Genomic DNA, 23,297 nt, shown 5'->3' on the forward strand with positions numbered 1-23,297 from the left:
AGAGCTTGCATCCATTTCATGGTTCCCTCTTATATTCAGTTGGCTTTCTACTTGCTGGAAAAATACTTTGTTTCCAGTTTCATTAAAAACAAACAAGCAAAAAAAAAAAACTAAACTGAAACAACACAAGCAAAAAAAGACCCCAATCAAACAAACAAAAAGAACAAATATATGGGGGGGGAAAGAAAATTATACTATTGTAAATTAAAATGGAACTGTGAGGAGAAAATAAACTAGATAAAATTTTTAACTCATGTTATAAATGTAAAACAGCTCAGTGTTTGAACTATCAACACATTTAGAATATCTTGGACCTGGTTTCTTCATAGCAAGATGTACTAAAAAACCACATGGTTTTTAATTGGGTAAAAAGTTCATTAACTTAATCTGGGGGATGTTGGGGGTTATAAACTGGAATCTTTACCAGTAAGTATGGTAATACGTTGTCAAAATATGTGATTGAGTTGAAATAATAGTAAGTACATTTATTTGTTTTACAGGATCTCTTTTCAATCAATGCTTATGTTTATGCTCAGAAACCACAGCTGGATATTCACAGTTTTGAGGGTACCTTCACACGGGTAAGTAAAGTATCTAAATACAGTTCTACTTCTCCCATTTCTCAGTGTAAGTGAAGCCTATACTTAGTGTCAAAGTTGTATCGGATCTTTTTTTTTTTCCCAGCTAAAATGCTATTCACATATTCAAACCAAATATGATAATAACAGTGTAGTAATTTCTGTGTCATTTTTCTGTTATTTTCAAAAGGTGGCCTGCTGAAGTTAACCCTTTAAAGTAAGATCTCCTAGGAGGTAGTAATTTTTTTTTCCATTTCCTTATAGGTTTGTAGCATTATATTAACAGATACAGTGATTGTTTCATTTATTTTAGCCAAACATGGTGTTAGTAGGCCCATTCCTCTTGGTAATTTGTTTCTAAAATAATTTGATGGAATTAAATACTATGGAGGTATAGAAGGGTTGTTTGGAGTTTTTTTCACCCGAGTGACTCAAATTGAATAAATTTTGTTCAGTAATTGGAATTCGAGTTCACAATTCTAAATACACTGATGAATGAGATACTGCAGTTGTTGGCTCTCAAAGACCAATTTATACTAGTTATATAGTTCATGTTGCCTACAAAGTAGATGTCATTTGCCCACACCTTCTAAAGCTGTAAGCAACAATATTTGTATAAACCTTTTATTGAACAATTGTCCAAATGAAACTTCTGTTAACAGCTGTAAAACTCATGTTATTCCTGTCCCAGTGGCTAAGTGTGTATTTTTCTAAATACAAACTGAACTCCTCAGAGCCTTTTTAACAACTCTGGTATGTGTAATTGAGACATTGGGAAATGATCACTAAGCAGTTGCTTCCTATAGTGAGTTCTGTTTGTACATGTAGTAAGAGGTGTATGATGCAAGCATTCCTGATATGGGTGAATAAGCCTGATTATAGAATCATAGAATAGTTAGGGCTGGAAAGGACCTTAATATCATCTAGTTCCAACCCCCCCGCCATGGGCAGGGACACCTTTCACTAAACCATGTCACCCAAGGCTCTGTCCAGCCTGGCCTTGTACACTGCCAGGGATGGACACAACTTCCCTGGGCAACCCATTCCAGTGCCTCACCACCCTTACAATAAAGAACTTCTTCCTTATTCACTTCTTCTGATGGATTTTATGCTTTGAGGTTTGCATAGGTGTTGCTTTAGCCAACAGAAACTGCCCTCCTTTCCGGTTTCAGTAGGAAGGGCATTTTAAACTGAACTTGAGTGTGCATGCATCTGGGGGCAGTGCCCTAAGTTTTGGTTCACATGGATGATGCTGTAGGTATTTTTAGATTTTTTTTTTTTTTGTTAACTGTGTAGCTTCTGCATTGTGAAATGTTGGTTTAGGCTTCTTGTTTGGCAACTTTCTTCTTCTTCTGTGAGCTCTTGCTTTGTACACTAAATCAGTTTTTGCATCTAATTTCTATTTTATGTTAAAGTAAAAAAAATAGTGTGCTTAGTGATGCTTATGCATACATTTTTCCTACTTAAGCATTGATGTTAAAAGAATTCTTGCAAGGGTAGGTTGACAGGGTAATAGCACTGAAAAGAAAAGATTTTTCTTTTCTTTTTTCCCCCCCATTATGAAGACAGAGTACTAACAGTGTAGAAGACAAACTTGGATAATTTCAAAAAGTTCATGACCATAAAACAATATAGAATCTTGGGTGCATTGCTCTGGAGTTTTTATGAAGGAACAACTTCTTTTAAGTACTTCTGTGTGAGAAATATCTCCACAGCAAATCTGATAGATGACGGAAGATACTTTTGTTAGTGCACCTGCATAACCATGTCAGGAGAAGTTAAAGCTCTGCTGTACTTTATTCGTATCTGCCAGCTTACAGGAAGTAATTTTCTGTTGTTCTCCATGGATTTTGGTGTGTTACTTGTAGTAAGATCATGAAAGTAAGTGCATGTCCTTGCATGGGCATGAAGGAAGGAGTACGTCGCATTCTTAAGTAATGGTAATTCTTTTACTCCTTTACTCTCTTACGTTGAGTCAATTTTTTACTTCATGTTTACTGTTAGAGAATTATCTATTTTGAAGTAATGCTGTGTTCACTTCAATCTGGCTTAATTTTATATTGCTACTGGAGGTGGTGGTATTATGCTTTGCAAGTCCTTGTGGCTCACCTTCCTTGTGCTAGCACTGATAGCCATGCAGGCAGCCAGACTAGGGAGCTGACATGTGAGAACCTAATCTAACCCTGTCCAAATAAATGTGCCAGCAAAAGTAATATAACAAGAATAATGAAATGTGAGATTGGGGTGGGGAAGGAATCTCTTTCTGTGATGTAACTAAACTAATGTGTATTCTTCTGTTTCCCTACTTCTGTTGGTGTGGGTTGTTGTGCTGCATCCTGTCAGGTGGGAATAGGGCTAGAAAAGGTCCAATGAAAATGGTACAGTAATTAATGTGAGAATCAAGTATTTAGTCTCAAAGGCCTCTGTCATGATCTGAAAAGAAAAATCTAAAAAATTATAGCTTTGGAACCTTTTAAATGGCTACATGAAATTTGTCACAATCCTTGGTCAGCTGTATTATGAGTTCAGGGCTGAGAGGAGGATATATTAAATTCTTATTTCACTGCTCATCTGTCCTTTCACTGCACATGCAAGAGCTACAGACTAGTTTCCTAGAAGATGAACTGTAGACAGTTTAAACATCTATGATCAATAGTACACTTGACTTCAAAAACTGAGCCTGAATAGGAAGCTTGAATACAATACGGAGCTGCATATTCTGGTAACGGATTTAATTCAGAATTTGAAGACCAATAAAAATACAGCTGCCAAATGAAATTCAACCCAGCAGACCTTAAGTGGAAACTTTGTCAGCTGGACAAAGAAGCCCTTGTATGTCAAATTTCTTCTACCGGAGTGAGTGATGGATTTCGTTTACCCCAAAACATGTTCTGTTAACTGTAGTAGCAACAGAAAAATTGCAAAACTGTTTCTCCTTACCACAGACCTGGTGTTGTTCAGGAATCAGTCTTTGTCACTTCCCTGCTCCATCTATCGCTACCATCTCCCCAGAAATAGAGATAAAAATGTGAAACTGCTGAGTTCATAACTTGTAAACATGCTTATTTTTCATTTGAGTAACTTGCAACAAATGAAAAATATAGCTAAGTCCTCATCCATTTGGGTATGCAAGGTGTGATAGTTGGGAAACTGAATGAACTGTAGAAAGGTGGAAATGTTAGGTAAGGGTGCAAAGACGTGAAAGGATCATAGTGAAATAAGCAGAAGCTAACTGACCATCCATACCATTTACTGATAAGCATGACACAAGTGGAAAGAGATGTAGCTCATTGGACACTTTCTTATTTTGAATTAGCTAAAAGGAATCATTTCACTAAGAACGGTACACTAAACAGGTGACTTTTTCCTGGCTGTGTTTTCAGCTGTCCTTAATAACTGCAGAGTTTGTGATTTCTTCTTGTAGTATGGAAGAATTTCATAATTCACTGTCTTTAAAATCTACTAACTGAAGAATAAGGTAGAAAAAAATATTTTCCTAACTTAATATCCTCTTCCTGACAGTAGTCAGAAGCAGACTACTGGGAAAGAGAATAACACTACAGTAAGGAGATGGTAATGCCTCCTCAGAAGATTCTTCCATCCTTTTACAACTCATGATGTGGGAACTTCCAGATTCAGAGCTGGTTTCTCTAAGTAATCTGCAATGAATTGTCGTTTTTCAAACTTAGCCAGTCCCCCCTTTAACCTGTGTAATCTTTTAGCATTCAAATAGGAATAAGTTATACAGGTTAATTACATGTTTCTATGGAGAGCAGTTGCCCGTTTTAATTTTGTTGGCTTTATTTACAATTTCTTTTTTCTTTGGTAAGAGACAGCAGTATCTATCTTGCCTTCCTAGGTGCTTATTTCATAGATGTCTGTTGTGTTCCTTATTAGAGTTCAGATTTATTTAGTCATGTCTAGTATGGATGCTACATTGACTACCCTTGTTGCCCTTTTTGAACATTTTTCAGTTCTTCATTTCTGTTTGGAATAAGGGCAGGGGAGAGAGGATTTAGAACTATATACTTAAGGCTTGGATTTCTTTGTATAGAAGCATGATTGCTAAGCTTTTATCTTGTTACCAACTATTAAGTTAGTGGTTTGGTAAATTTGTAATAATCCAAAATTTTGTATTCTGAATATTCATGACAGTTTTGGAGTAGTTACGATTTCTGAGTTGTTTTGATCAGCTCATAGCTCATCACTTCGTGAAGCTGGGAAGTGCATCACTTTACATGTCACTGCATGGAAGCACCTGTCCACTTTTTTGTATGGTATATTAACCTACAGTATAACCCCACTATTAAGTCATAGGTATTTTTTCCATAGCTGTTATGTCCTGAAGTCTTACTTTAGTCTTACCTGAAATTAAAATTATAAAGTTATGCAAAGATTTAGCAGCAACCATTTCTTTGAATAATGCAGCTTTTCTGTATCTCTTGTGTATATTAATTCTGTGATAATAGCTAGTTAAAACACAATGCTCCTGTCAAAATTCAAATTCCTTTTCATGTTGGAATTCAACATAATGTAAAAACTACTATTTCAGTATGATTGCAGGTTTAGTAAGAGATAGGTGGGAAACTTTCTTCTGGTGTTTGGGAGGAGTTACATGGAGTCCGACTGAGGACAGTGGGTATTCTGTATGGAACTTCTCAGGGCAAAATGTAAAACCTGTTACATTTATTTAAACTAAATTAATTGGATGTATGGTATTCACATCTATGTCCTCTCATTGTATTCTGATGATTGTGAAAGACTGATCTATTATTTTCCATGAGTGTAGCAGCATTTGACTAAACTGTGGGATTTTTGTGGTCAGCTCTCTGTTAATGTGCATCATCCTATATGCCTGCTGGGGACTACTCTGTAAAACTCTAGCATTATTTGCTCTTTAAAGTACAGAAGAGAGTTTCCATAAATAAAAGCATTTTCCTTGTACACCTGTACATTGTTTTCAATTTACCTTGTCAGGCAGAAAAAAACTCCACCTATTTTTTACTCAGAATACTTGAGCAGAATTTCCTTTTTTTGCAAGCAAGTTGAGAAGTTTGAACTATGCAGAATAGTTTTTGAATGATGAAAAGGCATCAAGGTTAACATGTGTTCCTGACTTAAAATAGTCTGTGCATTTCATGGCATGTTGTGTGAAATTAAGATTCTTGCTTGGTGCCAGGCCTACTATTTGGGTTGAAGATGGCAGCTTTCCACTCTTGTCACAAATGGCTAATCAGCATTGTCTGTATGAAAGAATTTCAAGGAAGTTGTCCTGTTAAATTCAGAAATTCTTGAAAAGCCTATGATAGGAATTTAAAAAATTAAAATCTGTTTTCAGCTCGTGTATGGCAAATTTATGTCCTATTTCTAGCCTTCTAGAAACAGATGCTGAAACTTCAGAATAAATTCTGTATGGAAACTTACTACTGGATGTGGTCGTGTTTTAACATTGTATGTTGTCCTGGGTTCAGCAGTAGCAGTCATTTTTCTCCTTCTTAGTAGCTGGTGCAGGGCTGTAGTTCTGACTTTCAGCCTGGGAACAGCGCTGATAACACCGATGGTTTTAGTTGTTGCTAAGTAATGTTTACTCTGACCAAGGACTTTTCGAGACTCACACTCTGCCAGGGAGGAGGGGAAGCTGTGAGAAAGCAGAGAGAGGACACCTGACCCAAACTAGCCAAAGAGGTATTCCGTACCACAGCATGTCATGCCCAGGATGTAGAACTAGGGGCAATTACCCAGAAGGGGTAGATCACTGCTTAGGTCAGGCTGGGTATTAGTTGGCACACATTCTTTCAGTTCTCCTCACCATCCCTGTGGGAGAGGGGGGTAGAAAGAAGCTGGGGGGGGGGGGGGGGGGGGGGTGGGGGGGTGTGGTGAGCAAGTGGCTGGGCTTAAACCACAACATATGTGTAGATGGCAATCTCTCCACTGACTGTCATGCCCCAAACAGCTGCAGTTAGTATTTTTACTATATTGCTAGTATCTTACTCTGGAAAAACTAGTATTGTTAGATAATTTCTACTTAGACTTACATGTCTATACACTGCTTAACTAGGCTTTCAGAAAACAGAAATAATCAAGAGTCTGAATAATCCAGGAAAAATCATAAAGCAGGAATCTAAGCATTATGAAGTTAAGAAAAACTATCCATGAATAATTCATTAATTTAGGCTGTGAATGAACCATATAAAAAGATTTCCTCTCAGAAAATAAGTTATGTATGTTAGATGATTGATAATTGCTGTAAGTGATAACGTTTTGAGCTAGGTCAAAGTACTTTTCCTATCTTTAATGTTTTGGTGGTCAAGGCTTTGTGTGTTACTACTACTACCAGTAGTTTTGAATATTGCTAGAGCTGCTGATTCTGTTTTACCCTCATAGATATATTTTCAGTTCTCTAGAGCTGAACACTCCTTGGTCTTTCAGTATTAAGTACTTCTGTTGCTATGTAGCAATAACTTAGAATTCACTTCTGCTCTTTGTAGTACTTTCCAACTACTGAAGATTCCTTCATGTTATATTACTCCATCAGAGCAGGCTTACAGTTGTTGTCATCTCTCAAACTTAATGTATTTTAACTGTTCAGAGTATGGCAGATAATTCTTGCAGTATTTATTCCTTTGATAAGAATAAGAAAATACTTCTCTTTTTTCCCAATGAAAGACTAATCTTATAGAACATTGACTCTTGACAGAATTTTTACTTCTTGTCTGAGTCTTCGTTAAAAGCTTGTGGTTTTCTTCTTCCAGCTAATTTTGTATCCTCTCTCTTTTCCCCTCTATTTTTGACAGAATGTTATCTGTGCTTTTTAAACAATGATTTTGGTATAGTTTCCTTGCTGTATAGGGATCTTTTGAAATACATTCAGAAGCATGTCTGTTTAGTTTGAGATCTTTCTTCTTTAGGAACAGAGGTTTCTAAGCAGCACATCCTCTGCTTGGTAATTGTTTCAAAACAGAGATTAATCAATGGACATAAGTTTTGATTATTGATGTTATGTAGAATTGATTGCATACTTTGGTAAATCAGCGATCTTCCTTTTCCCGCAAAATGTTTAGCACATTACAGAATCTGTAATTCTGTCAAATACACTTGATTATCCTACCTCCTAAAGTTTCCATAGTTGTAAATGGCACATTTCACAGCTGCTAGTGACTAACAAATCTGTATACTCTCCAAATTGATTATGGGAGATTTAGTCTGTTTACAATCTATGGACCATTATTGCTTGGGAGAAAAGAGTGGACTAAAAAAAAGGGAAATTTAAAATAATCATGGAAGCAATTTCTCATTGGAAGTATTTGCCCCACTGGATATGTGTTTCTAACTATGTGGTAAGACAACAAAAGGGTACTTTTTTTTTTTTTTTAGAAGTATAAGTAGTCTTCCCTAAAGTTAATATAATGTCAGTTGCATTGTAAAATGATGATGACCAAAGTGTATTGTGTGGATTATAGATGATTTAAACTGTCATAAAGAACTGGGTATTAATTTTTGGTGGTTAGTGTTCATAACTCGCATTAACTGTTTGGTATAGCAAACTGTTCTTCAGTTTGTTCTTATCTGAGGGTAAGAATATATTCCTTTTAAAACACAATTGAGTTTTTTGAATATAATTTAATATCAACTTCAGTTGGTATTTCACTTCTTGGTAAGTTATTTTTTTGTGTGCATACAAACAAATAAAATATGTGAAATGAATATTACTACACAGTGATTGATACAGGGATGCAGACATCCTGTGCAAGTTATTCAGTTGGTTTGGCACTGTTCTTAACTATGACTATTTGTGATGCTGATTTACTTATTATTTGTTCATATTTTTAATAGGAAGACAGTGATCCAGCAGTTCATGAAAGCCTAAGCATAGAAAATACATTATGGGCAAGCACTGTTGTTGCCTCAGGTAAGAGTTACAGTAGCAAAGCTGACCATGTATCTAAAATCTTCATTTTCACAGTGTGAAATATTAATGGCTTTTGAAAATATTTTTTTTTCTCCCAGCCTATTCATCTCTCTTCCCTGTTGTCTGCCTTCCCATTGGTTTTATCATACTATCCTCAATACTACTCATACTACTTGATGGTAGCTAATTAGACTTTTTTAGAGTTGGTTTTGTTTTGTTGTTGTTTTTTTTTCCTTAGACTTCAAAATTGAGTTTCTGACAACTAAAAATCTTGTTAATAAAAACACTTGTCACTGACTGTATGGTAAACATCTGTAACTGCCTTGCCTAAAGCTTGCCATGACAGGATATCAGGGGTGGACTCTGCTTACGCAATTTTGTAGGCACTTCTGCATCCCCTCCAGTAGCATGGCCTGTCGTAGTCCTTGAATATAATCTGAAAAGTTTAGTAGAAGATTATGCTTGCACACAACCTCTGCAGACAAGTGCCACTCACATTCCATGAAAATGGAGGAGTAAACAGCCAGTAGCGTATCAAAGTTGTGCAGTTTTTCTACTCCATAGAGAGCTAGCTCATCTCAGCCACACTTGTAAATATTTCAGACTCCTTACTGTCTTGGCTCACAGTTCTTTTACATGCAGGAATCTTTCACCCGCAAGTATAAAATGCCCATGCACAAGCCTACTGTTCTATTACTTTGCCACTTTGATTCAAGAAAGTGGGTTTGCAGCCTGTGCCCAGATGGTTGCAGATAGAATTCTACCCTGCAGCGTTGCCTGTGCAACTGTTCGTTCACTAGAAAACTCTTCAGTACGGCAGTCATTGCAGCATCCTAGATTGGAAGACTGCTTCTTTTGGTGCTCCTGTAAGCACCCTGGACACCATGTTACTAAGCTGAGCAAATACCTGCCCTATTGCTGTTGGGACTATGTTACGTACTTGCCAATCCCTGGGGATTGTTACAAAGCCTTCTGTGTCAACCTGCACTAGTATCTTGACCTATTACTGACTGATGCTCTCAGTCTTGAGGGGTGGAGCAAGGAACTACATCAGTGATGCCTGGGATTATAGCTGAGTTTCAGATACAAAGCCTTATTCAATTTGTAAAAACGCATTGTGTAGGACATACAGGGCAGTTGGTTGGGGAGTGGGGTGTTCTTCCCCTTTTCCTCCTTCAGTGATTAAATGTATGTTGAATTTCCTGTTCTTCCCTTTGACATGTTGCATAAAACACACTGCATCAGCTAGGTAAGCCCACTATCTCCAAGATACAAGACAAATATTTATAGCAATGTGCTGTTTCTATTTGTCAAGGTGATACAGAGGGCCAAGGTCAGGCTAAGAGTAGGGAATTATGTGGGGAATACCTCAGAAAACTAGAGCTCTGGTTGCTGACGTCTTGACGTCTTCTAGTGGAGAGAGACCACAAATCAATCATCTTTGCAGATCAGTAACAGTAAATGTAAAAGTGTAAAGGCTTCAAAGAGAATCTTACCAACTGCATGTTGACTGCAAATTACAAAAGCTCAGGAAAATATCAGGATACTACAGTAATGGATTCTATAGGAAAAAAAGAAAGAAAAAAACTCTATTGCTAGAGAGTACAAGCAGCAAGAAAAACATTTGCTATAATTTTAAGAGGGGTTTTTTGTTTGGGTGGGTTTTTTTATTATTTTGGGCACCACAAAATTGGCTTAACAAAGTCATTTAGTGTCAGACAACTCAAGCTATTCCACAGCTTTTTTTTTTATATCAACAAATAATGTTCAAGAGAGGGAGATTTCTCAAACTTGCACATTTGGAAGGTTCTTATTTTCCTTTGTTTCAGTATGTCTCCTTACCTTTAGAATAATAGTAAGCTAAATGGAAAAAAAAAACCCCAAAAAAACCCAAAACATTTTGTCACACCTAATATATATACCCAGATGTTCTAGTCTCAGAATTGGTAGCTTAGATACCTAAATGGAGATTCTGACTGCTACCAAATCTCAGATGCTTTCTGCCCCTTGCTGTGAAGCCCTGATGTAGATAGATCTGGTGGCTGTGTATGATGTTTATCTGAACCACAAAAGCTACAAAGACCGATTTGCCAGGATCACGGTAGAAGCCTCTGGAAGGGGTGGAAATCAAAAGCCCGTCTCTCAAGTCCAAAGCATGTAGCCATCCTTTTGTTGTTCTTTCAGAAGTGAGATAGGAAAAAATATTCTGACTTTTCCACTTACAGGCAGGAACCCAGTGAGTTTCAGAAAGGTAACAGCCAGGTATGGAGTCTTATCTGCCATTCTTAATATCTATGTTGTTGCTGTGGAATTAATCATACTGCCTGAAAGAAAATGAAGGCTTGGTTAGTGAAAACTTCAAAACTGTTATCACTGAAGAGACAACTTTAAATATTACCAAATAATTTAAACCACTAAGAATTCTGAAAATCTGTTTGGTTATCTTTTATTCTCAGATCATTTGTGTCCGTTACATTACTGACTGTGGTGTTTGTTTGTTGAAAGCTTTTGGTAGATTCCCTTTTGGAAAGAGAAGGGAAAGTCAGCTATTAAAATTTAAAAAGGTCCACTACAGTATGAACTTTTAACTTTTTGCTCTCCATTTACTGTAATGATCAGTGTGGTTCAAACTCCAAACAAGATAATGCAGTTTTCTAAGAGACCTGCTGAGATACCTGTTAAGGGGAGATTTGTATTAATGGAATTTTTTGATCAGGTGTCACTCTTTCAAAGTCACTTTAGATAAAATGAGAACAATTTGTATAACTGCACAGCTGTAAAAAGCACTATTTTGTGCCAAGTTCTACACACAAATTTAATTAATTTTTAGCATTCTCTTGTTTTTATATGGTTTGTGTAGTGCCTGGGATCACACACCAGATTCGGAGCATATGTGACTATTTGTGTGTGCACATTCTGCACAAGTCCTCTTTTGCATTTTGTCCAGGCCCACAAGTTTATTCTGGTAGTAACTCCTGTAACTTCTCTCTCCGTTGACACTCTGCCCTTCCCAGTCAGAGGTTGCCTAATAAGAGACAGTTTGCACAAAGGCCCATACATAACAAATACTCGAGTCATTGTAGTAAGACCAGGTTTGTAGTACAGCTATGCTTCCAGGAACTCCAAACTGGATTCAGTTCTTTGTACTGTGGGCCAGTTCACAGTTCAGTGCAAGTATGCATCTTCACAGCTGGTAATAAGCTTAGATTTGCTGAGGATAGTGAAGAAGAATAGTGGGTAAAAAACCCCATCCAGAACACCAGAACTGTCCCTGGTGCAGCACTGTGGGACAACACTTAAGATTAGTCTTCAAGTTCCCTGCACTGACATAATTCAAGTCTAAGGAACCATAGGTTTAATAGTGATGCTGTGCTAGTAACTAACATTCTCAAACTTTTAAAAGCAAAGATCAACAGCATAGTGAAAGCAGCAGCTCAGTCAGATTTAGCCAAACTTGTGATCAAAATTCAGTCATCAGAATGCATTTTATCCAACTTTCACCCTTGAAACCAACTTTTCAAGAAGCAAAATGGGGATGAGTAAGGACAGCTTTCCTCTTGAGCTGCAGCAGCTCAGCCATGTGAAATTTAGTGGAAAGCTGCCAGCTGTATCAGAGATGTCCTCCCCAGTTTTTACTGAGCTAAGGACCTACAAAGGCAGAGATTGTCAGGGTATGCAGGAGGGGATTCTCTACAGGATGTCATCCAGTGTATTCTGTTGGACAAAAGTCAGATCAGAGGATCACTTCAAAATAAAGTGTCCCAAAGGAATAAGGGCATTGGTTAGAGACCAATAGAAAGAGTTCAGAATTATGGATCAATGGCTATTACAAAAGTCAAGGGGTATTTGGGGATGTGTTGAGGGCATATTACTTCCATTTTAATGTGCAGATTTGCAGCTTTGGGGAAAATGTTATGTCAAGGGAAGTCTTAACGAAAAGGCTAGAGTACAGAGGTGAAAATGATAGGAGAAACTAATTTTTTGTCATCCAGAAGATGTAATGTATAGTCCCTGATGTTTTGTGTGTGGAGTTTTCACTTTCATTCTCATTTTTCTGTAAATGAAACTTCCTTTCTTTAATGCCGACATCTTTAACTGTCATCATTCTTTCTTTGTGTGTTCCTTCAATTTTTTATGACCTGTTACACTACAAGAGTAGCGATAGCAGATCTTGGCACGTGGTCCTGATTTCCAAAGACGAATTAAGTTAATTAATGCCAGATGTATGTGTAATATTTCTGCAGTTTTTAAAGTTTTCTGAGCAGGGTGTTTCTGACATGTTAATTATTTCTTTACAGCATAAAGCCAACAAAAAGTATTATCGGTAGTACTGCATAAAGCAGGGAGTTGTTTTGTGCTATGAAGTGTGATAGCGGCATATTAATAAAACCCTAAGTTTTTGTTTAATATAAAACTTTATTTAGTGATGCTGAAGCCAAATGTTACTATGCCATGCAGTAAAACTTGAAAGATAATTGGAACTGGGGAATCATTTTTATAAGTTAATAAGCAGGAGAATATTTTTGTATGGGATTCTATCAAAGTAATTAATGGAGTGAAGTAGATTTTTATATCATAATAGATGACAGAATATCAGGCCGTTTGTGTGTGATGTGTTCATTGTACTCATTTTTGTATTCCTTGTGAAATGCAGTTATGCTGTGCTTTAATTTCTGAAAACAGTTGGAGAATATTTTAAATTAAAATACAAGTTTTCAAGCAGTTACAATGAAAATATTGTTTCTATTAAAAAGGGAAGCTTGTTGTCATTTCTAAGAGTGTTAATTAAAGAAGTTACAACAACCCTTCGTAGTCACTTCTGAAAAACGCCATTCATGATACTGTGGACATTGCATAAGTGTTTGGGCTTTTTCGTAAGTTGATTCATTTGAGGGACAGTAAATTACCACAAGCATTAATTCAGTCAGATTTTCTCTTAACTACTTGATGTCCCTGGAGACATTTAAGGCCAGGCTAGATGTAGTCCTGAGCAACCTGATCTAGCTGAAGATGTCCCTCTTTGTTGCAGGGGGGGTGGACTAGAGGAGCTTTAAGGTCCCTTCACACACAAACTATTCTGTTATTTTATGATACTTGACACCTCTACCTTACTTCTTGTTTGTTTGTTTTTCAGGAACTGTAATTGGTGTTGTCATTTACACAGGCAAGGAAACTAGAAGTGTATTGAACACGTCCAATCCTAAAAATAAGGTAATTTAGCCTTTCTGTGTGATTTCCTACTTCTGTTTTTGTAAAACTTAAAAATAGATGTACCTAAACTCAAAAATCTACAAGTCTGGAATGAGAAATCCATGCTTGGAAGTGTTTGAAGCAAGGTTGGAGGGGGCTTCGAGCAACCTGGTCTAGTGGAAGCTGTCCCTACCTGTGGCAGGAGGTTGGAACTAGATCATCTTTAAGGTCCCTTTCAACCCAAACTGTTCTGTGATTCTAAGTCAGTTCTGCTTCAGTCTCATTTCAGTAGTAAAATTATTATTCTTTTAGCTAGGAGCATTACAAGTACCAATGGAAACATTGGTCTTTGAAGTATAAATGCACATCTTCAGACTTTTATACTTCTATCTCACAGCTAAATGTTAATTCACTTTACCTGCATTCTTTTACTGTAAAGCATTTGGCTAAAGCTACCTAGTAGTTTTAAGGAATGTTTATAACAGACTACAGAAATGTATTCAGGCTCCCCAAGGAAGTAGAGCAAGGTAACTGAGGTTCCAGTCAGTACCCAAAGCACTCTCCCAGGGGTTTTTGTAAGCACTGAAAATGCTGTCAGGAGATTTGTCTGTGGAAAAGACATCAGCAGTTTGAGTGCTTCCCTCTGTATGAGGTTCTTTCAGTTCAAAACAAAGCAAATAGCTCTTCATTTCATTGGTAATGTTTCTAATGTGAGCTGGGGAGGGCCTTCAATTATGGAAAAATGAAACTTCAGTTGTAGGCTCTATCTTACAACCTAAACCTGTGTTTAGTACCAAGATCCTTAATTATATTAAGAAAGGAAAAAATTCTTGCAAGAGGTTTAGAAAAAATCAATTGTGACAGGTTGCCATTTTCACACCATTCATAGCAAGTTGCTCTGAGTAGGAACATCAAGAATGAAATGATAATACAAATTGCTTGAAGCAGTTATAGCAGTCTCCTGAGCGTATTGATTTGTGTTTCTAATAAAGAGATGCTTTTAAATGTCACATTGACAAAGACAGGTGATATGTACCATTACGTGGATTAAGATGGCCTTTTATTATTTTAATCTTTGTAACATACATTTTAAAATAGAGTAAAATGGAAACAGAATGTTTATAGTGTGTAATTATTTTGTCTTCCATCTGATAGAAGGAAGAGCCCTTTAGTAATTTCTCCAACAATTCTGAACAACTTCTTCCTAATAAATTATTCTTGCAAGTGTTTAAAATGAAAATATTTAATATAGTAAATTGACTGGGGAGGATGCATAAATGTAACACTCTTTACCCAGCTTCAGCTCATTTTGGAGGTACATCAGACTTTTAGTAAAAGTTTGTTAATTTTTTTTTTTCACAAACATTTTAACACAAGAAGCTATGATAAATGGTAAAAGGATTTGTACTTTAATTTTCCCTGATGTTTTCACAATTACAAGTAATAGTAAACAGCTGATCCAGATTATCGTCAGCAGAAGATTAAGTAGCAAATAAACCTACAAAAATAAGATCAAGTAGCATGTTGACAAGCTGCAGCATGGCTTTTACTATTGTGCCAAAACATGTATCACCTTTGCACAGTACTTTGTTACAGCTGCTAACAATGAGATGTGTTCTTTCATCTACAATGGGAACTAAATACACTTAATATTTTTGTTAAGCACTAAGAAGCAAAATACTACATTCACATGCATGCACATACACAAACTAACAGCCAAATACAAATAATACTCTCTGGTGTTTATTATCTGTATATGAATGCTATCTAAAATAAGTAGATTAGTAACAGTTCTAGGGTATGTTTAGACTGGACATGAGAAAGCACTTCTTTAATGAGAGAGTGGTCAAACACTGGAACAGGCTTCCTAAAGATGTGGCTGATGCCCCAAGCCTGTCAGTGTTGAAGAGCCATTTGGACAGTGCCCTTAACGGGCTTTAACTTTTGGTCAGCCCTGAATTGGTCAGGCAGTTGGATTAGATAATCTTTGTAGATCCCTTCCAACTGAAATAGTCTAGTCTAATTAGAAGTTGCATTTTTAAATATTATTTTATCTACCACTGATAAAAACAGGTCATGCTTGTGTAAATAAACTGTACTCATTGGTTTCAAAAGGCCTTTCAAGGAGTCATGTTCAGTATTCTAAATATGTATATTCATTTTTTACTTTAAAGGTGCTTGTACGTGTTATTCTGTGCTAGTTAATCCTGCAGCAGGTAGACAAACAGTAGCCAGTTCACTCCTCCTGTATATTTGGGAGACAGAATCTTCCTGTGTTTTCTCAAGCTTGACAATAATAATTACATGTTGGATGGGGTATGTAGCATTAGCAGGCAGAAGGATGGCAAAGAGAGCTTAAAATAGTCTTTGAGATCAGAAGATGTATTACAGTTGAGAGGTTACATATTCAACCACTAAAAGCAAAAATAAATAAATCTGCACCAAACCGTTGCTGAAACAAAATTTAATTTAGCAATTGTGATATTGCTGCAAACTCAAGAGGAAGAAAGTCTGCCCACTCTTCTGCTTTAGAGAATTGTTCCAGGTACTCTTTGGAACTGGATTTAAGTGGTAGACTGTCTCTCTCTGCTACTCTTTGAAAATAATAAACATAATATTCTAGGCATTTTCTTGCAGAATGTGTTCATGTGTTCTTGTTAGGACTATAGTTCAGTAATGCTTATGTCTTCTGGCTTTAGAAGAAAGCAAATACTGAGATCTCTAATTCTCAGTTTACATTGCCAAATTTCAGTGTCCAGAAATAAGAAATAAATACAGTGGGTTGACTCTTCTACCATTCCTCTCCTCATTGAAATACAGGTTGATGCTTCAGTTGTATTTCTTGCTGGAATATTAAATTGGTGCTGTACTTCGTACTACAAACTCAGGTTTTCTAGTGGCAAACTTTTAGTTTTTCTGCTTAAGGATAGATGTTTTTTGACTAAACCAATATAAAAGTTTAGAGTTGCAGACCTGCTCTATAAACATTGAGCAGAAGACTAAAACTGAAATAGACTTAAGCTAACTTACATATGAAAAAGTGGTGTTCAAGGCTGGCCTGGACAGAGCCTTGGCTAATGTGGTTTAGTGCAAGGTGTCCCTGCCCATGGCAGGGACATTGGAACTAGATGATCTTAAGGTTTCCAACCCTAACTATTCTGTGGTTCTATGTACCTGTCCAAGCATGTGTTTTTTCTGTGTGTTAAACTTAGAGGGAGTTAATTGTGTTTGCTGAAGTATTTAGTCATTCAGACAACAATTTTCTTAACTTAAAGTCAACACTTAGTTGTTTTATTATAATTATAAAAATGATTTCATTGCCTAAGGATGCAGACACGGTCTGAAAAACACAAAGATAGAGAGAAGGGAATTTTCTTAATGGATCATTTCAATATGTTTTTAATTCCAAACAATATAAAGAAAAATTATTTCTGACAAGGTTTAATTTCAGTCCAAAATGATGTATGTTCTGTGCTTCAGATAAATGTAGAAATGGTAACATCAACGTTATTATAGTGTGATGACTCTGCATTTCACCTCATTGGCAGTCACATCAGCTTACTCAGGAATGCAGTTCCATCCTTTAAAGAAGAAAAAAAGATCAGATTGAATTGTGTTCCTCACAATGCTGTAATCAGTAATCAATCCTATTTGGATAGATATTCTTAAACCTTGGCTTTCTGGATGAAGTTGGACTTGTCAATGCTAAAGGTCATTTATAGGTGTTAATTAACCAAGAGGGAAATTAACGAAGTAAGGTTATTTATTTATTTTGTCTGGCATTTTGCAGTGTTCTCATTTTTGCCTATTTAGAGTGCGGAATGCTTTTTTGTTACCTAAATTTAGAGTTATTTTCGTGATTTGGTCTTCATAGAAAGCAAGATTTTTAGCACAGCCCTTTGGTAAATGATTTGTTTCTATTGGTGGCAACAGATTGTGGGGGTGTAGTTGAACACAATATACTAGGAGTGAGACAGAAATAAATTCGGGGAAATGTATTTTGTGTACTAAGATTGAAACATCAAAATTACTTGGACTATGCAATATATATGTGTATAATCAAAATATACACAGTAATGCATCAAAATGAGTAGAGAGAACCTTAAATATAACTCCTGACAAAACAGTAACCTCTGTAAAGGAGCTACAGCATGTAATCTGCCTACTGTGCTTCAGATTAGTACAAAAATAGTTATGTTGCTAATCCTTACAGGCAGCATTCAAAACACTATTCTTCCCCCCTTATATTATGGAATTCTACCTTTGCTGTTATGTTTTAACATCAGAAGTAAAACTTCATAGTAACCATTCAGTGCAAATCAAAATAATAATGTGTTTTCCCTAATTGTTAACTAGTCTGAAAGATAAATACTATGTGTCTCATGGTTGTTGCTTTGCTGATATTTTTTAATGTCTTTTGTTTTAAACAAATTAAAATCTAAGAACTGGTATTGGTTTTCTTCTTTTGTGTGATGCAAAAATTCACTTCTCTCTGTCCGCCCACAAAACTTCTTTTTCTAGTGTTTTGTGACCAAATTTACTTTTCTACATTTAAAAAGGCTTTTCTATGCTTGTCCTTTTCTCTCCCTATTTATGGGAATAATATTTGAAAAATACTTCCTAAAAGAGGGGCACCTACCATCCACTTCTTTGCAGTAAAAGAGAGTGGTTGGAGCAGATTTATGTGTTCCCAGAAGTTGATACTGCTTTTCCACTTTACCTGTTCAGCATAGCATTTTCAGTACTCAAAATACATGCTTTGCCTTCCTTGACACACTCTTTGAACAACCTTAAATTTGATAGTCCAGCATATTGTAGTTTCATTAGTAAGCCATTCTTACTTCAAAGGCTGACATTCATGAGTCTGACTTAAATTTCTATTTACAAGTACCTATGTTAACATTAGTAGTTCTTCTGTATTATGCCACAAGTCTTCTCTGTAAGAGAAGTAGAACAACATCATCAATCCTCTTTGTTGGTTTAGACAGAGGGAAGAAAACACCCCATGAAATTCCCTCTCAAAGAACACAAACAACTTGCTGTTACCTAAAGAGCTTCAGAAGGACCTTAGAAATGTGTTGACTTTATCCTGCTGTACTGTTATGCAGGGGCCCAGTAACTTCAGTTGCACATTTTTCTTATTAAATTGATAATTTGATGTTCACTATCTGTATGAGAAATTGAGTCTATTTCTGTGTCTGTATGTCTGTAGGGCCTAGCATAAAAGCAGAATTATAAAAGTTGCTGTGGGGCCCTTAATAACAAATTGCAAGTACTTCTTAGAAGAAAAGGGTTTATATACCACTTTTTGTGCATAATCCTCCTAAAAACTCTTCTTTGTTATGCGATAAAATTGAGAAAGCTGTCACCCACAGGTAGTAAGTAGCCCCCAGATTTAGTTTGTCTCCTCTGCCCAGAGCTTCTGTCCAAGAAAGTGCTTAGCCACCAGCTTCCCTTGAAGAGAATCCCTGTTTTGGTGTACAAGAGAATTGTTGGGATAAGGCCATGAAGAAATACATGGAATATAGTATTGGCACTTTTCTCTCCATATGCTGTTATCTCTGAGCAAAGGAAGGAAATTAGCAAAAGATGGAAAATAGAATACCCACTCAAAGCCTAGAGTGTCTCAACGAGGCTGAACAGTGTTAGTTAAGGAGGGAGAACAAAAGATGCCTTTCCTGAAAAGTTTGGGAAGAAAGATCCAAACAGCACAGGAGCCAAGCTTGTTCTTCCAAGTCTGGAATTAGAACATAGGATGCTTGGAAACAGTCAGCAGTGTTTTGGCAAACCAAAGGCAAAATGTCTGTGTCCTTCACTCTGAGCCAGAAAGAATACCTATCTACTGTCATTATCAGTAACTCCATTTACTGAAATAGCAGGAGTGTGGATTTCAGTTCCCAGATGACTGTATGTAAAGAGTATATTTCCACATAAAGGAATGAGGTTTTCAGTTTTATATAGAAAACTGGAAGATTACTAGCTTTATACCACTATACTAAAACAATGAGATAACAGTAAGACTGAAATTCTTGATTGACTTCTTTCAGTGTATGTGTGGACAGCATTCACTTAAGGCAAACTAGTATGTTGTGCCAATTTATTTGTTTTTATTGTACACTCCTTTGTTTATTTTGAAGCACTCTACAACTTTTGCAATTGCTTCTTTTTGGAGTCTTGATATGACATTTTTACCCACATTACCAATGCTTCTCAAACAGCAGTGTGTGTGTGTGTTTATTTATTTATTTATTTATTTATTCATACTCTTCTTTACATTCTTCTCTTCAAAAGTAATAAAATTATAAGACTATGAATGGGGAAACTGGGGGCAAAAGAGATCAAGGATGATGGGGAGAAACAGGAACAAACACAAACAACAAAAAACCAGGAACTGAAAGTGATCAGTTTAAGGCACTGGGTTTCATTTCTCATACATACTGTTATATCTTGGATACTACTACTGTTTGGTTTGCATGCACATGATGTCTGTAGCCTTAGAGCAAGCTTGATCCTAATGTATTTTCATTGGCATCTGGAAAATAATATTAGATCATCACTTGCTTATCAACTTTGCTGTTATATCCCTGGGCTACAGAATTAAGTTGTTCTGTGACATGGCCTGCTATCAGTTCACAAGTTAAAGTTCCAGAAAACCTGTGCCCTAACATCTAATTTCTTCTGAAAGCAACAATTAAACTTATTATGCAATTGGTGTACTAAGTAATGTGATGGGTCTTTCGTCGTTACTGTAATTTAGCATGGTGCATTGCATTGCTAAGCAACATCTGAGTCACCCAGCTTAACTGCTGCTCAAGTACTGAACTGAAGGGCTTCTCTATGCTCTGCTATGTTATTGTGCTATTATATGTTATTATATGGAAGTTGAATCAACACACATATATGTGATCAGGTGAATTCTGCTTCAGCTGGTACCACTTTGTTTACACTCCCACTGCAATGCAAAGTATGTGCAAAGATGCACTGTTTAGTTCTAAGCAAAATAATGGCTCTGTAACAATATATAGAACAAGCAAGGGGAATGGCTCTTTGGTAGTGAGAAAGTATTTTCTCTGTATTCTGAGTAAATTTCTAGGTTTCCTGTATATTTTAGAGTTAATGTCAAATTGTTCCATTGATTTGCTAACTGTAAAATTCCAACAATGTTAAGCACATTTGCTACTTATAAGGGTATAGGAAGATAAAAATTGGTATGTTCCAGAATGTGAATGACCAGCTATAAGCCATGTCTAACCTACTAGAGCCTTAATTTTCTTGTTGTTTTCACTTGTTGATGTTTTGAGATGTATCACTTCCTGATTCAGAGACTCCCATTAAAAGTGGCTTGGTTTTTGTTGGCTTTTAGTGTGTTTTAAAGAGGAGCATGTTACCATTTAGCTTAGCAGCTAAAGGTCGTTTCAAAAACCAGTGTTTAAGGAAGGATCAATGGTGGAGTTAAATAATTTCTGTGAAAGTCCCTAAAATCTCACAACAGTCTGCACAACTCTTAAAATAGATCCTTATGGAATAACAACAGCTTGTTGCTTGTTCACTGGCAACAGTGCACTTCACCTGTAGTAACCTGTAGGCTAAAACAAATTCTTTGGGGCAAAAAACCCAGAAACCGTTTGAAATTTGTTGTTCTACTGAAGACAATATGAAAGGCAAATTGCTTGTGTAGCTGGTTTGAGTGTCCCTGTGAGCTGTTAAACAAGGCAGTCCCTGGTGGCTGTTTTCTCTCAGCTGCTGCCTCCAGTGCTGGTAATCAGTTTCAGGAGTTTGCTTTTTCACTTGCATTGCTCCTTACGGCTTTGTTGCCATGCAGAGTTAATCATGCCATTGGCAAAATGCAGCTGCTGGGAGGTGGAGAGGGTAGGGGCAAAGGGCACTGCCTCTCAGATACTTGTAACCTCATCTGATTGCTTAGAGCTGCATCACCTTCATAATGCTCTGCCTGCAGTGCTGTGGTGGCAGTGTGCAAGCCAAAGTGGTGGTAACCAAAATACTGATGTTGGGGAAATAGACCGTTATGTTTTTTCCTATGTTAAGGTTATGTTCTGTGTATCAGGTGTTTGTAATAAGAGCAATGTACCATAGTTGATACTGATTTTTGTGTTTTGGTGTTGGTGTTTTTTTGTTTGGTTGGGGTTTTTTTTGTAGATTTTATTTGTTTTTCTTACTTGAATCTTATTAGAAATTTGACACTTTTCAGTTAATTGTACTGTAGGCTTTCCTCAGTAAAGATGAATGCACTCACTCCTGGAACTTGAGAGTTCTAAAAACTTGATACTACAACTGTGTAAATCTTTAAGAGCTCTTGTGATTATTAGACAAACCTATATTTTTTTCTTTTGCATCACCTTAATAATTAGTAACAATAATTAGTAGAATTCTTTTCACGTGTCTCAGAATTTGCTCACTTTTTCCCAATATGGAAAGGAATTACATAGGAAGAACAGAGAGATTAGTTTTTGTTGTGGTCATGTTCAAAGCAAATTAATTTTTTTTCCACCATTATTATGAAAGAGGAGTGTCTTACATGTCAGAAACTATGATCTTTCAGAGACCTGCAGAAGATTCTTAAAATAGATGCTCATCTGATGGTGACATTTTGTATCAGGATGCTTTACAGGCGTTATTGTTTAGCTGGGTAGCCTTCTCTTTTATGTGCAGCAAGACAGAGCTTTGGTGTGTTTTTATTTATGAGATTTACTAATTTATGCAGCTGAAGTCTGATGTGTTTCTCTATGTACAGGAGGCTCAGGAACCATCATGATTCACATGACTTGAAATCTTAAGCTACAGTGATGAATATCTAGAGGGAAAATTCTATTCATATCAGGGCATAGTATTTGTTTTAATACAGGCTGAAAGCAGTCATAACTAAGGTAATTGGCTTTTTTCTGTTTGCACCCTTTAAGTAGCAAGTTTGTCATATTCTTAACAAACGTCATCTCTGCCCTTTTTTACCTTAGTTCAGAGTGAAAGCCTGTGAATAGATTTAGCATTAAAATCAGCATTCTGGCTTGTACTGGATGAAAATAATGTGGTTTAGATTGTGGATTAGTTTGCAAAGAGTGGATTGCTCTTTGTATTCTTAGAGCTAATTCCCTTCCCATCATATCTCTTGGAATGCATCCCCAAACACTGTTTATACAAAGCAGTGTTCAGTTTCATTTATTTTATGATTTAGAGACTTTGTGGAATCTTTTCTTAATCTCGTAGTCTCCCAGGAATCTACTTAAATATTTTGTTTTATAAAAGCAAAGATAGATGATTTGTGACTCAGCTGAAAATCAGATTTACTGATGCCTTCAGGGTTTGAGGGATAGGCTGCTTCTTCTATCACATAAACTGAATAAAAAAAAAAACCCCAAACCAAAACTAAACCAAAACCCTCAAAAAGCATCAGACAAACAAAAATAGAAAGAACTATGCTGTAAATTTGAAAGTGGTTGGGCAGTTGTTTATTTCCCTTCTTTGAAGGAACTGTTGAATTTTTTTCCACTTATTGTGTTCTAATTGTCTTCAAAATGTATGGCCTCTGTTTCTTAACGTGACCTTGCCAACACCAGTTTCTGCTTTGTATTGCATATCCCTTTCTTCTTACTACCTTCCCCCTT

At 36.4% G+C, this 23,297-nt stretch overlaps 1 protein-coding gene across 2 annotated transcripts in view; it reads left to right on the top strand.

Annotated features, from left to right (window-relative positions):
* ATP9B (ATPase phospholipid transporting 9B (putative)) overlaps positions 1-23,297 on the top strand; it is a 154,645-nt gene that overhangs the window by 72,000 nt on the left and 59,348 nt on the right. For both annotated transcript variants that reach the window (XM_005149860.3, XM_031049651.2), the window contains exons 9-11: positions 501-581; positions 8,412-8,487; positions 13,622-13,698. In XM_005149860.3, coding sequence (XP_005149917.1) covers positions 501-581; positions 8,412-8,487; positions 13,622-13,698 — 234 coding nt within the window. The remainder of the gene's footprint in view (positions 1-500; positions 582-8,411; positions 8,488-13,621; positions 13,699-23,297) is intronic.

The sequence above is a fragment of the Melopsittacus undulatus genome, chromosome 1, assembly GCF_012275295.1.
Source record: "Melopsittacus undulatus isolate bMelUnd1 chromosome 1, bMelUnd1.mat.Z, whole genome shotgun sequence".
Taxonomy (NCBI): Eukaryota; Metazoa; Chordata; class Aves; order Psittaciformes; family Psittaculidae; genus Melopsittacus; species Melopsittacus undulatus.